Source organism: Oryzias latipes, chromosome 9 (assembly GCF_002234675.1).
Source record: "Oryzias latipes chromosome 9, ASM223467v1".
Lineage (NCBI taxonomy): Eukaryota > Metazoa > Chordata > Actinopteri > Beloniformes > Adrianichthyidae > Oryzias > Oryzias latipes.
The window spans coordinates 20,556,966-20,572,263 of record NC_019867.2 but is presented as its reverse complement, the minus strand read 5'-3'; the positions used below and the strand labels follow the sequence as shown (position 1 = coordinate 20,572,263).

The 15,298-nt window shown below is 39.9% G+C and overlaps 2 protein-coding genes across 2 annotated transcripts; one reads left to right on the top strand and one right to left on the bottom strand.

Annotated features, from left to right (window-relative positions):
* Positions 1-20: 20 nt before the first annotated feature.
* On the top strand, positions 21-2,856 carry chmp7 (charged multivesicular body protein 7). Its single transcript, XM_011479441.3, has 10 exons — positions 21-556; positions 635-806; positions 890-1,075; positions 1,165-1,298; positions 1,398-1,446; positions 1,525-1,644; positions 1,706-1,804; positions 1,892-1,949; positions 2,025-2,225; positions 2,303-2,856. Exons 1-9 carry the CDS (start codon positions 312-314, stop codon positions 2,222-2,224), a joined length of 1,263 nt encoding a protein of 420 aa, XP_011477743.1. The 5' UTR covers positions 21-311; the 3' UTR covers position 2,225; positions 2,303-2,856.
* A 1,258-nt stretch (positions 2,857-4,114) lies between these two features.
* ccdc92 (coiled-coil domain containing 92) lies at positions 4,115-11,929 on the bottom strand. The gene is made up of 5 exons (XM_020706143.2): positions 11,833-11,929; positions 11,536-11,718; positions 7,859-8,026; positions 7,479-7,520; positions 4,115-5,929 (listed from the first exon to the last, which is right to left on the bottom strand). Exons 3-5 carry the CDS (start codon positions 7,992-7,994, stop codon positions 5,121-5,123), a joined length of 987 nt encoding a protein of 328 aa, XP_020561802.1. The 5' UTR covers positions 7,995-8,026; positions 11,536-11,718; positions 11,833-11,929; the 3' UTR covers positions 4,115-5,120.
* Between the last annotated feature and the right edge of the window lie 3,369 nt (positions 11,930-15,298).

Here is a 15,298-nt window from a genome sequence, read left to right as displayed (position 1 = left end):
TTTATCTCCGCCTCTCTGCGCGGGCATGAACACAAACCCAAACTACCCCCCATTTGTTGTTGCGTTAGTTGATGTTAGCAGGGTTGTTGGTTGAATTCTGTTATTTTTACAGCTGAAATGAGAGCGACAGTCCCGGATTTTCCTCCAGCAGACTATGTCTGAACTTCTGGACTTTTTAATGTGACATTTGCTACTTCTCGAAAGCAGGAAGTGATTGTTGAGCCCACTTTAGCCTGTTGTTTTGGCTAACTCACCACCGACAAAACCGTCTTGTTTCTCGCCTGCTTCACGCACCCGACCCGAGCTCTGAAATGACTCTACCTACTGAATGGGAGGACGACGAGCGCATGAATTTTATGTTTTCCGAATTCAAGGAGAACCGAGAAGTGAACGTCACGGACTGGGACAGCAAGATGGACTTCTGGTCGGCTCTGATCATGAGGAGCTGCAGGCAGCGGGGCTCTGTGTGCATCAACCTGAAGGACCTGAACGAGACCTTCAGGAGGAAGGACAGATCCCCGCTGGGGCTGCCGACCGTCATCCAGTCCATGGCCAGGTAACGGCGGCGGGTCGAGCCTCGACACTCTCCGCTGTCAGCCGCCTCGCTCACCGTGTTTGCTTTGCCTTCCGGCAGAGGTGGGAAGATCCAGAGGGAGTCGGAGTTCGCCGCCAGCGTGGACTGTGGCTGGGTGTCGTGGAGCGTCGGCCTCCTGCTAGTGAAGCCCCTAAAGTGGACCTTCTCCACCCTGCTGGGAGGTGGAGGGGTTCCTCTGCAGGACTCGTTTGTTGTGATTGAAATAGTGAAGGTTTGTCCAGCTCTGATTGTCCTTCAGTGGAGAAAGCTTTCATTCAGATGCAGCCTAATCTTCTTTTCTTCTTCTTCTTTTAGGAGAAAGCAGCAGAACTCCTTCAGCTCTATCGGAACAGTGAATTATCCAGTTGCTCCATCTTCTCTTTTCAGGAGCTCTGTGTGCTCTCCTCTGACATCTGTGCAGATGAGAGCACCCTGTGCATGGCCCTGCTCCAGCTGCAGAAGGATAAGCAAGTGATTGTTAGTTTGCATGAGGGAGAGAAGGTAATTCAGTTAAATAAAGCTCATTATTTTGTTTGGAAGCTTTCTTGTGCCTATAAATGTTTTTTTTTTTCCATTGGTGTTCTTCAAAGATTGTGAAGTTTTGTCAGGCAGGACAGGAGCGCGTGTCTCCCCTGAATGACGTCGACATTGGGATCTATCAGCTGCAGCGCAGTGAGAAACTCCTGGGAGAGCGGGTGGAAAAACTGGGAAGGGAAGCTGACAGGTCGGACTTCAGATGACAGTCATAAGTCCTGTAGATCTTCAAACAAACTAGTTTTCCTAATGTGGTTGTGTGTGGAACCTAATGCCTGTCTGCTCACAGGTGCAAGGAAGAAACAAGAAATCTACTTCGCGAAGGAAAAAAGTCTCAGGTAGTCATCATGCGTGTGTGTGTGTAAACTATCGGGTTTGTTTGCAGTTGGTTCTCTTAGCTTATTTCTCTGTTTTAGGCTCTCAGGTGTTTGAGAAGCCAGAAGAGGATCGAAAAGAGGGCAAACAACTTGTTTGCCAAAATGGAGAGCATCAGAGGAATCCTGGACCGAATAGCTATGTCACAGACTGATAAGATGGTAAGAGGTGCATTTGGTGTTGTGTTGTCTAAACCTCCAAATTGAACATGCTGGTCTTTAGGTGATGCAGGCATATCAGACGGGAGTGGCTGCCTTAAGGCTGTCTCTAAAGGATGTTTCTGTGGAGCGTGCAGAGAGTCTGGTGGATCAAATTCAGGAGGTACATTTTCAGTTCGTTAATTGTGTTTTTCCGTTTAATTTATTTCTAACCTAGTCTCTGTTTTTTTTTGTTTGGTTCTGAAAATAGCTGTGCGACACACAAGATGAAGTCAATCGAACCATTTCCAGTGGTGTGAATCCTGCAGGTATGGCATTTTTCCATCCCTCTGATCTTTAATGACCTCTGTCCACAGAAATCATAGCTTTTTTCCCTTCTGCAGATGAAGACATGGATGGTTTGGAGGAAGAACTGAAGTCTTTGCTAGAGGAGGGAAATCCAGACTCGGCCTCAGTTCCAGCAGACGGTGTCAGTTTCAGCGAGCAGATCCTGAGCGTTCTGCCAGATGTTCCTCGCAGTCCCCTAAATGTTGTCTCTGATGGGTTGGAGGCAAAGCTGGAGCAGTTAAAGCTGTCAGATTAAGGTGTGCAGCTTTAGATGAGTCATTTTTAGAAGTGATTTGACATTTTTCGGGAATGACACGGGTTCTGCTGTGTTCAGACTCTCAACACAATAAATCAGCGTCGGAAGACAAAACATCGGAGCCAATGCAGTGAGACGTCTGTATGCCTTCATCGGATCAGAGTTCTCCTCTGAGCTGTACATTCTGAATAGTCTAAAAATGTACTTAATCTCTGAAAAATGGTCAGGGTTTGACTTAAACACCCAAATAAAATATCTATTTGCAATGTAAAAAAATCTATATATAATTTATTTACTTTGAGGCCTTTTAAAATTAGCGAACCCTCTTTATTTCTTACGCACAGTTTTTCCCCAAAAATGTAATGGCTCTGTTGTCATTTTATTCCTTTGACTTAAGCTTTTCACCCTTTCATCAGTATGGCTATTTTTAAATTCAGCAAAATGGTTATTGTGTCATTGTTTTGAGTGAGGTGTGTTAAAGTGTCATTCTTAGCTGTAAATAGAGTAATCAGAATGCCAAATGATTCGTCACGACCATCTTGAGTCTCATCAAAACTGGCCTGAGGAGCACAGAGGCCTACTTTTCTGAATTAAACCCAGTGTGTTTGGATAATAAAATTTATTTTTCATGACTTTTTTTTGTTTTGTGGTATCTGTATGAGATGTAACAGTCCTCTGTCAAAAGTTTTATTAAATCCATTTTTATTTTCTTTAAAAGCCAGAAAACGCTAAAAACATTATTGGAGCACACAATTCTAGAATGAAGTTTTTTTTTTTTTAATTTTAAATACATCATTTTTATTTTAGTTTTTATTTATTTATTTAAGAAAAAAAGCTATTTTATTTTTGGATTCAAATGGACATAACGCTTACCCACTAACAGTAATGGCTTGACCACAGCAGCAGTGAAAAAGAAAAGATGCCTGACTCAAATGTGTGCTTTGAGGGTGACCCCTAGTGTCCGATCGTGGAATTGCATATGCCCTGTATTTAGCATGTTCTGGTCTTCCCTATTTTTTTTTATCAGCGGCAGGTATTTATTTAGCTTAACCCTTGTGCTATCCTAGGCACTTTAACGTTGGAAGTTGGGTCATCTAGACCCTCTAGACAGTGCGCTGAACCTTTTTTTTTTCATTGATATGTGATCTTCACTGGTGTCCATGGATTACATGAAATCTTCCACCTTTATCCACCTTTGTAATGGTAGGAATAATACGTCAAAGTAAGGGTGGGGTCATCTAAGATACCACAAGGGTCAAGGAAGAGGTGGGGAAGTACAGGTGTGCTGGTGTTCAACTGCACAGCAAACTCAACAGCAGGCTATTCCGACGCAGAAACCCTGCAGACTGAGGCAGCTGCTGTGTTTGGGCAAAGGTATTGATCACCTGTTGTTTGGAGGAATCTACTTTAAAATCACATTTAACCCTTGTGCTATCTTAGATGACCCCACCCTTACATTGATGTGTTCTCCCTACCATGACAAAGGTGGATAAAGGTGGAAAGATTTCATGTAATCCATGGAAACCACTGAAGATCACAAATCATTGAAGAAAAAAGGTTCAGAGCACTGTCTAGTGGGTCTAGATGACCCAACTCCCAATGTTAAAGTGCCAAGGATAGCACAAGGGATAAAGGAGACAAAAGAGCCAGTGACTTGAAGAAAGAACAAACAGATTATCAAGGGTATAAACTCCTAAATAAAATTTACAACAATAATAGCTATGATATTGACATTATCTAAATTACATTATTAGCTTTAAAAACACTTTTGTCCAGCCATAGCTTATATATAGTATGTATTTATAACCCAAGTCTATTTTACAATAGTGTCAAGTGATGGATGGTTTAAAACTGCAGTTTCTCACACATTTTAACAAACAAATAACCAAACCCAAATAGCTTAGCTTTATTATATTAATTTGTATATTTTAATGACAGGTGCTCTTATTGTGAAAAGCAGGCTACTAAAAAAATTGGAAATCGGTGGTGCAGAAACTACAGTGATTATCTGTTCTTTCTTGATATTCAACCATTAATTAAAAAAGAAAGAATCATATAAATTGATAGCATTTATAAAGTACAGTTAATATCACAAAGTCCTATCACAGCAGTGATAGGACTTTAGAAATGCCCTTGTATCACAAAACAATCAATGAAACATCGTGTGAACTGAAAATGATTGTGTGTGGCGGTTGCTGCCCTCTTCCTGTCGTGCTCACACATCTCCTCACGATCAGCTCATACTGCACTGAAATATGTCCACCCTGGTGCTTTGTTCTTTTGGTCACCAAAGAAAAAACCTAATTTCCAAGCTTTTACTTTGTAAACCTGCACATTTCTGCTGCACATCACGATGCTTATGCCTACAGGAACGAGATTATACAAGTATCACAGAGTACGACATTTGGGGAGTAGTAGCTTTCTTACTATTCTATGCAGCTTGTTATATAGCTTGTTGATAAGCACAGCCTGTATTTGAAGAAGATGGATCAGACAAAGGTACTGTGGGTAGATAAACAGTAACCATGATTACATTTCACAGCTTCTGTGACTGAACTGGCTAAACAGGCACTGATGTAGGTATTTGGCTGATAATCTGTTGTATGTAAGAAAGGTTGAAAAAAGGTGCAAGAAAGAAAAATGAGGATGTCCTTGATAAGTCTCTGTGGAAGATAAACAGGAAAATTTGGCATGCTTTACAGAAACTTTTTTTTTTACTGCAAATGTAAAAAGACAACAATTCCTTATGGAATACAAGAAAATAATAATTTTGCATTTGATTATATTGCTGTGAAAAGCAGGCTACACAGTGGGTCAGGCTCCTCCTGTTTGGACAGGGTACTGTGTTTGTGCTCCACCAGAGTGTGGGGCTTGTGTGCACTTCAGCTCTGCAGTGTCAGACTGTCCTGTCGGCTCCGGAGCGCTTCCGCACGACCTTTTCCTCGCTGACCTGATCCACTGCCAGGGTCTCCAGCTCTGTGTGCACTGGGGCCAAGGGAGGAGCTCCATGAGGGATGCGGTGGGCCACCCCCACATGAGCCCTGTGCTGACGGTCCCGGGCCGGGCTGTGACGGGGACTGGGCGAGGCACCAAGTGGGGGGATGGGGGAGCGGTCAGAGGTGATGGGCGGGATGACAGCAGGCCGCTCGCGCACCACCTGCAGTTCAGGAGACTCTCTCCCTGCCTGAAGGAAGGGTGTGGGGTCGGGCATGGCTTCGACCGTCTCCCGAAGCACCACCCGCCTGCCGTCTGAGCCGAGGCGGTAAACTTCAGTCAGCTCTGAGTGGAGGGGCTGGGAAAGGCTCTTCTTCATGCGCCGACGGGGAGTTTCAGGCTGCCTGTCTTTAGAAGGAGGAGGGGTGGGCTTGTATGAGGTGACAGGACTCACATTAGGACTGGCCTCAGAGGAGCTACCTGCTAAAAGCTTTTTCTTGGTGGCGTGAAGCTGGGAGGTGAGGTAAGCAATGGTGCTTGCTCTCTGCTCCAGCTCTCCAGACAGAACAGCCAGCTTGTGGCTCTTCATCTTCAGCTCTTCCAAGTATTTCTTCTCCCTCTCCTTAATGGTGTTTTCTAGGACGGAAATCATGGCATTCTTTTGCTCAAGGTCCCTGAGTAGCTCCGTGTTCTCCTCCTCTTTCTTCTTGAGCTGTGTCTCAAGCTCTTCACATCGCCTTTGCAGTTCCAGGCATTTGATCTCACCGTCGTCTGTGAGGAGTGAAAAACAAAACACAAAGAAGCTGTATAAAACCTTTATTGCAAAACGAAAAACTTAAAGTCCCGCTCCATTCATCTTTTGAGGTATTGTAAAAATGTTCCTAGTGCTCTTTTAATTATTATTGTTGTTTTTATCCCAAATCCAAAAACCTGTGTCGTTTCATAGGACATAGTTTCTGCAGAGTAGCAGTAGTTCATTAGAAATTTACCTTTGAGTTTTGGTTTGGAATAAGCCTAACCTCATTTCCCATCATCCCTTTGTTTACTCTCTAGCTTACAGCCCATCACAATGCCAAGCTAACATTAGCGGTGCAGCAAAAATGGTGAGCAATATTGGAGCTATTCAGCTGTGTAGCTTTGAGCCAGATGCAAGCTTCAATGAAGAAAATGAAGTCGTCCATGGATCTATTTGTCTGCTAGTGGATGCATCCAAATGGAGCAGAGCAGGGCGTTTGTGGCCCACCAACTGTAACATTACAGGCTTTTTTCCCCACAGCATTTTTGCAACTGCTCCTGATTAACACTGATTTGAATGAAGAAATACTTAGAAATGCAATTTTAAACTTAATTTTCTTTATATAGGTCTTTTACCATAAGAAATGCCACAAGAACACGTTAGAAACCATAAAAAACATAATTTTCATTGGAGTAGGTCTTTAAATAAAACATCTGTAGTAAATTAGACAGACAGCATGACGGCTGGCACAGACAACATGAACCTTTAGAGACTCATCTGCAGCGGTCAGATGGCTCCAGACTCAAATTACAGCTCGAGAAGATATAGCCTAGCTGTCGTCTGACCTCCATCACTGTTGTCCTCTCCTCCCACACAGCCCAAAACATGTGCAAGCAGAATGGAATAAATGATTAATAATACAATTAATAATAATAAACTAATAATACATTTTTATTATTATTATTATTACTATTATTATTATCATTATGATTATTATTGAGTGTGTAAATGATTAAAAGATTAGCGTTATATTACTCTCATTCACCAATTCATGCATGAATTCATTTCTTGTCTTTTTCTTTCACAGGGCAGGGCTGGTGCATTTTCAGTGCAGCCAGAGCAGCTGCACTTAGCAGGTTGGAGGCTGCGCATTAGTGCTGTGACTCCTAATCTCATTTCCTGCTCTCCAGTCTCTGAGATGTCCCAGGCTAACATGATGGAGTCCAGACATGAGATATGAGGGTTTAACCAAATCAATCCAGAAAAGCTTTGTTCAACAACAAACACATATCCTAAAACACACATATTTGAAATCTTGGGACATAAACACTCGAGGTGTTTCAAAGCCCAATGCAGGAGGAATAAATGCAGCCAAAAACACAGCATTCGAACAAAAACAAAGCTCTTAGGGTGCAGAAGGAGGTAATGAGGGCCTTGCAACTTGCTGGACAAACCTGATCCAGAATTATTATGAGGCTCTTAGCCTCTCACTTTGGTGTGAGTGCCCTAATTCCCATCAGAAAGCATTCACACATGTACATAAAAGCAGCCAGACAGGTGTGTCATAACATGGTGACAACTTACTCGAGGGATCAGAGCTTCTCACAGTAAGTTCGTAGGTCAGGTCTGAAGAAACAGATAAAAAACAAACAGAATGTTAATGAGAGCTCTTTATTGTTTAGAATCAATCAAACTAAGACAAATTTTGAATTTTCAAAAATAAAGCAGCTAATTAATGGTTAAAGCATCACTCCCAGATTTCAGATCTTCACATTAGAGGATTTGTTTGATTACTAAGTGATCTTAAACAGCCCGATTACGTTTAGTACCACAGGACTAAGAACAGTTATAGTTTTTGTTGACTTTTAGTACCGCATACTTTGTTTTACAATTGTTCTTGTTTTTCGGTGCAGAGTTACTGTTGCTTTAATGGAGCTGTGAAGCAAGGTCGTGCAGCCGCTCACCTGTGCACTGCTGCTGGAGCCTACGGATCTCTGCATGCAGCCCCTTCAGTGTGTTAGCATGGTCCTGCTGGAGGAAGAGCAGGTTTTTCTGTGCACTGTGCAGCTGGTTTTCCAGTGTGACATTTGCAGATGCCATAGTGATTTTAGAGGAGGAACCACAACAGCAACCTTCACACAGAGGAGAGACAAAAAGGACGACAATGAAACAAAAGTACTCTTTCATTCTCAACAAGGAGTTATTTGGCACAAACAAAGTCCACCGTGTTAACAAACACAACAAAGCGCTTTACAGTCACAGACCCATTCACACAGTCACACACACATTCACACACCGGTGGCGGCTCTGCTGCCGAACACTGGCGCCAACCTTCCACCGGAGGCAGGGTGGGGTTCAGTGTCTTGCCCAAGGACACTTCGACACATGGGTGTGCAAGGTGGGAATTGAACCTACAATCTTATGATCATGGGTCGACCGCCCCGTCTTTAATAATGTCTAACTATGACTCTGTGGTAGCTTCAGCCATCCTTTATGCAGTGGTCTGCTGGAGCAGCGGAAGCTCGGAGAGAGACAGGAAGAGACTGAACAAGCTGGTCAGACGGGCCGGCTCTGTCCTGGACTGCTTCCTGGACTCCATCGAGGAGGTGGGTGAGAGGAGGATGTTAGCCAAGATGACATCAATCATGGACAACCCCTCTCACCCATTGTATCAGACTGTTTCAGACCTCAGCAGCTCCTTCAGTGGCAGACTGCTGTACCCACGATGCAAAAAGGAACGCTACCGCAGGTCCTTCATCCCAGCTGCCATCAGGCTGTTCAACCTCAGCCTAAGCAAATAGTTTTCATAGTTTTAGTTTTAGTTTTTTTATTCCACTGTACAAAAAATGTAAATTACAGATGACTCTATATTCCTGCACATCTCTTTCCCTGTTCATTATTTCAGAACACTGTTATTTTTGTAAATATTCTTTCTAAAATGTATATTTTGTTAATTACTGTCTGTACATACTTGTGCCAAACTCCATGCTACTGTGACAAGGAAATTTCCCATTCGTGGGATTAATAAAAAAAATCTAATCTAATCTAATTTAAAACAGGGTTCAGCAAAATGAGGATAAAAGGTTTGATGTATTGTCATAGTGGTTTGTTGTTAGAATAAATTTGAACTCATATTCTTATCTTATGCCTCATGGATAAGAGGCCAGGTTCTTCAGGGATAATTGCAAGTACATCTGCTGTTTTAGGATCTTTTTTGGCACAGGATATATTTTATTTTTGTATGTGCTGCTGTCAAAAGAAAAATAATAAAACTAACACTGTCATAATTTTAATTGTTTAAAAGCTATATTTTATAAAGTAATGGCATAATGGCCACAGAATATAAGAAAAGTGTGCTTTTCTAGACCATGAGGTTGGACCTTGTGGCTCTTGCTGGGTTTTAGTCTGTAAGAAACAGGATTTATTGGCTATTTTAGTGTTAAAGGTTGTTGATCCTTGGTTTGAAAAGAAAGTGAGTTATGAAAAAAATGCTGGAATGCTAAAGGAAACATTTTAAAGAAGCAGAAGTGTAGTGACTTAATGCTAAGCAATACAAAAAAAAAAATCCAAAATCTAACTATAAAAGAATCAGAGGGTTGACATAAAGCTAAATAAAAATCTTTTAATTTAAAATATGAGAAAATATTCTATTTAAGTATTATACTTTGAGTAATTGTTGTATTAATTTTAAGTTTAATAGAACATATACATTCATTTTAAAATGATCAAAAATTTAATTTCTGCCATGGAACTGTGCTTAGTAGTGATTACATTCAATGAGATATATATATATACACACTTTTTTATTTATTTTTATTTTGAAAAAAAGAAGGCTAACTTTTAAACCTCTAAGTAATTTGGATTCTTGATTGATGAAAATGACTTTGTGTATCTTGAAAATCTCAATGTCATGCCAGGTTAAAAAGTAAAAAGCACAATTTTGATAATGAAGTCATAAAGGGTTAAACATGTTGACACTGGGTGTGGCAAGTTTAGAGAATCTCTTGATAAGTTGCTTTGCTTTCCTGCCTCTTCTTTGCCTTCTGTCAATTTTCTGGCCTTTTTTACCAACAACTTTTATTTCCTGTCATACATGAGGAAAGCATTGGCAGGGCATTGATTCCAGAGAACAAATACAAAACAAATGCTAACGTGCAATGTGTGTAATGTGCAAAACATCCCACAGCTTCTCATGGTTACATCATCACCTCACCATGAATAATAAATCACCTGACTGGACGTGCTAATTAGTTTCAACAGGTCTCAGAATGTTTTCATTGAGTTTTAGAGGAGCAAAAGAAAAGCCCTCTACCACCAAAACACAGGCTAGTAATCATCTATACTGTGTGTGTCATAAAGGCTAAGGAGATAATCTATTTTTGATGAGCAACATGGAGTCCTTCCGGTAAACCCTGCTCGCTGAGCACATCTCCCATCCCAGCGCTTTCCTGGAATAGCTCAGGAAGCTTTTGCACATCACAAAGAGATGACCACAGCCAATTCTCATATCAGAGTGGCTCCTGCAGCAAATTCATGAGGGTCAGGAGGAAGGGAGGAGTTCAGGGAAGTGAAGGTCCACAGTGTCAATCTGGTGTCATCTGAGGTGGTCCTTTCATTATTCCCTTTAGCCACGCTCAGAGAATATAAATAATCAATGAACTGCAGCAGCACAGAAGCTTGATATGAGTCTTCTAACCCAGGACCGAAGAAAAGCAGCACTTTCTGCAATGAAGCTCCACCTTTGCACGCAAATACCATAGTCTCAAAATCTTAAACATGCATATATAATTTTTTTTTTTTTAAAAAGACGTCTCCAACCCAGAAACTTCAACAGCAGGTTTCCAGAACCAGAAGCAACAACACGAACCATAGAGGCAAACCCCCCACTTCCAAAGCCAACCAAACAGGACAGGAAGGCTCGACGGTTCCTCCACCACAGACCCCCAACTTCAGCACCTGCATTGCGGACAGCATCCATAAATAAAAACCAAGCGGGCCCTGCCAGGAGGCGCCAGAGGTTCAACTCTCCTCACAGACAGAACTACAGCTTCATATGAGACTCCATAAGACTCACAACCATATTAAATCAAATACAAAATAACGTTTTGTAGGTGACTTCAAGAATGCGGTCACTGCATTGTTTGGGCTCATCAGAAATGCCGTCCTTGTAGTCAGCTGGCCTCATTTTAAGAAAACAAAAACAAGCTCATCATCAGGCAGCAACAAAGCCACTTCCTTTACAACAATCTCCCACATTATTCCCACCAACAACGGAACCCATAAACAAGAATATTTATGCGCGTTGTAAGAATTATTGACGCGCAAACGAGGCTTAGTTTGTTTATTTCAAAATTAAATCTCACAGAAATGCGCAACATCTAACATCTACCGCAATGTTGTCATTGGTTTGCTTAATTTTAAAGCAGAAACATTGTAAGAGTTACAAGTCTAAATGAAACAAATCCACCTGCTCAACTGATAAATTCATATTAATAATGAAATACGTAAATTATTCAGATTGATTTGTTATATTTCTCAATGAAAGATTGAGCGTTTATGCGTCGCTATTTATTGATGTAGCATAGCGAGATAGCAGCAGTAGCCGGCACAGCGCCTTAATCTTGTTCAATGGAATGCCTACCTTCAGCTAATGACTCACGGTCGTGGGTTAGCTCGTGAACACTGTTAATTTTCGCTTCATAAAGAAGCTCCGCCGGCTCAGACAAGTCCAGCTAGATAACCATGTCGATGATGCTGACAGGGCTTCGCTTAGGATGGGTGAGAGCGGAGGGTGGCGGTGTCAGTTCGCTATCATCTCCCTGAGCTACGAGACAAAATAAAGCGATGCATCTTGGGAAATCAGAGGAATGCGGTATACTGTAAAACAGCTACATGTTCGGAGTTATGGTTTTGATCAGGTTTAATGTTACACTTTTACCTTTAAATTGCCCAAACATACAATTAAACAAATGTTTTATTAACCGGAACGAATGGAAATAGTTGTCAAGGGCGTGCGGCCTTTTTGCAGGTTTCGGCGTCATCACCATGGCAACAGAAGTCGCCCATGCTTATCAGTTACACATTTTTGCCCTCTAGCGATTATAAATAATTGTTGCAATACAGCGGTGACTAATTGTAGTTTTGTCGTCTTGCTCCATATGCTTAGGCTGATCAAAATAATCCTAAAATTAAACAAAGGAGAAAAAAAAGGAAAATTGAGATTTCAGTGATTAAAAGTAAAATTACAAAGGGAAGGCGTACCACTGGTAGACACTAGAGGGCAGTGTTACATTTAATTTTGACAGAAAAAGTTTGGAACTCTCCTTTTTGCACTATGTTGTTTGTTCTTTTGAAATATTTAATAAGTCATAACCAGGTCATTAGTCAGTCCATTTCAAAACTTGCATTGTAAAACTAGTATTTTGCGTTGCCTATTACAAGTTGGATGACTTTAACTAGTATTAAAAGTAACGCTTCTCTTATTTGAGTAAACCTTCTGTTCTCAAGCTTAACCAACCACTAGAATGGATTTTAACTTTTGTGATTTATCTGTTCCACAAAAAAACAATTGTTTATACTTTAAGTTTATGTGTCTGGAGCTACCTGAGCCTGGAAATTAGAGGCCCTTTTTTATTTCTGACATAAAAAATAACTGAAACTTGGCTAGAGTGCCTCTTGATACAGCTACTGTGTAAAGTGATACAAACTCCAAACAAAACCCACCATTTCCTTTCCTGGCCTGAGAATAAGTCTGCCATGTATAAGAGGAACATATTTTGTGAAATAAATGGAATCATTCTTTATCTCTATTGCTTCTTTTTTCTGAAGCGATCCCAAATGCCTGCCCAAAAGATTTAGCCAATTAAATTTCGGACAGACAGCCAGAAAGAGGTTGAAGAAAAAAAACCTCAGCAGGATTTAATCTCTTACAAGTGATTATTCTTATGCACACACAGCTTCAAATATCATCATGGCAATAAATTACTAATGGAATTAAATAGGCTGATGAAATCACCAAAACTCCCTGTACCATATATGTGACTCAAGTTATGTTAGTTATTGTGTGCATGAAGTTCAGAGATGCCCACCAACAAAGACACTCTCACAATCTGAAAAAAAGAAATATATATATATATATATATATATATATATATATATATATATTATATATATATATATATATATATATATATATATATATATATATATATATATATATATATATATATATATATATATATATATAATTTATTGCCATGATGAACAATGGAATGAGTTCAGCACTGAGTGATTGAATTCAGATGGTGGCAAGAGTGCTGGATAGAGTTAAAACACCTTACTACGATGGAAAAGCAATAAGAGTGACCTATAAAGTGTTTCTTAAAAATTCCTGGCACCTAACAGACATAACAGACTTTAAAAAATGAATTTATACCATTCTGAAAATGTGCCTCATTGGTGTTGATGCTGGACTACAAACAGATAGTGGTCCACATTGTAGACTCACACATGCTATGTGTGCTGTCTCAAATGGAGCTGTTTCACTGCCCCTGCTCTGACAAGAAGCCAGAAGAAACACTTTTCAGGTTGTAATATTTATACTGTTATTATACTGATGTTGGCAAGAAAAGTGCCTCTAAAACTCAGAAAACCTCGTTTAATTTTCCACCACCTTTTTTATTACTGGTCTGCCTACAGAAAAGCAGTCATTGTTGTATCAGTTACAGTGTAGAACTAAATCCAACTTTCTGCTACTGTGAACAATAGTTGGTCAGTAGATACTGAATCTGGATGACATAAGAAACTTTTATTGAAAATTGAAATCAGGATTATTTTGTTTATAATTTTTATTGTTGATTTGAAAGTTTGCCTTTTGCTTTGCCATGCTCTAATTGTTGAATTCTTCTTTTCATCTTCAGCTTTTTTAAGGATGTAGTGGTGCTCACTTCAATAATTTAGTAGTTTGGGGGTAAATATATTTTTTCAACAGTTAAATATTTAATAGGCCATTGGGGGCAAGGCAATCCCAGAACACGATGCTCCCAACCCTATGCTGGAATGTGACATAAAGTTCTCAGAATAACATTCTGGATACCCCTTGCCAGCACATATATAAATATATTTTTGGACATATCCGTTTCCCTTTTAACTTTATCACAGAATCTTAAAATTTATATGGAGTAATGTTTTATTTTTTTAATGAAGCTCCTCTAAAAATACTTTTTTAAACCCGTTACAAACTTATTATTTTTTGGCTTTCTAGACTCCAAAATCACATCAACGATCAGAGATGAGGTCAAAAGAAAGTAAGTTACAAGGAAATGTTCACTTGATGGTAAATTGGCAAATCTGTACATTTGTTTCTCATAGTGTTGTGGAGATGCTCAATAAATTTTTTTACTGGACTCCTGTTATGAAACTTCCTCTTTTCTGCCAAATTTCTCAATGTGCTTTATTTAATTGATTGTGATTTTGATGTAAAACTTTGTTTTTTTTCTTTGTTCTTTAAATAAATATTGCTGTCAATTATTTTTGGTCTCCAACAGAGTTTATAGAGTTAGTGTCTCTACCATTTGTCCATACGGAAAAGCCTTTTCTTAGAACTATTTTTGACAGCTCATTATAATGAGACTTGAGTCTCTCACATTTTGCACACATTTAAATCCTCATTCTGTTTGGTGGAAAATGAAACTCCTGCTTGAGTGACTTCATTTAGCTGCCAATCGTTCACAGAAAATGTACAACATACTTTCCGGTAGCAAGCAAACATTAAAAGGGGTCACTGGAAAATTTAGGGGTTCAATACACTAAATAATGATTTAAATTAAGTCAATTAAATTAACAATCAACTAAACTGACACAGTTTTGTATGCCAAAATGTTTGAGGTAATATTACCTGACCCGCAGAAAACTACATTTAGGCCCTGATGGACAGCCCTGCAGAGTTTTAACACAGCCTCTGCCAAAATGTCTCTGTTTATTCTGTAATGAGGCTGCACTGCAGGAAACCATGCTTTCTTTGCAGAACTTTACAAATTTATTTTAACACAGTCCATGGAGAGCAGACACTTGCTACAGGTCCAAAATGACACTTTATTTACAAGTGACTAATGAAGCACTAAAATTAAACTTTGAAGTGGCTGCAGCTTAATGCTCCAGATTGTTGAGGTTTCACTGGAAGGTAAATCTTGCTTTTAGGTTTGGCAGCTTTTTCCAAAGGCCTTTGCATTGAAAGCAATATAATCAAAGAAAAACAGTCAAATAGATTGCCTGTTGTCTCAAAAACAAACATGACTAATGCTTTAGAAAGGGTTGCATAAAGGGTCCTAGTATTACTCAACAGTCTTTTGGTGAACATTAATCTTTTCTTCTGTAGTGAAAGTAGGTGTTAAAAGTGTGCAGTG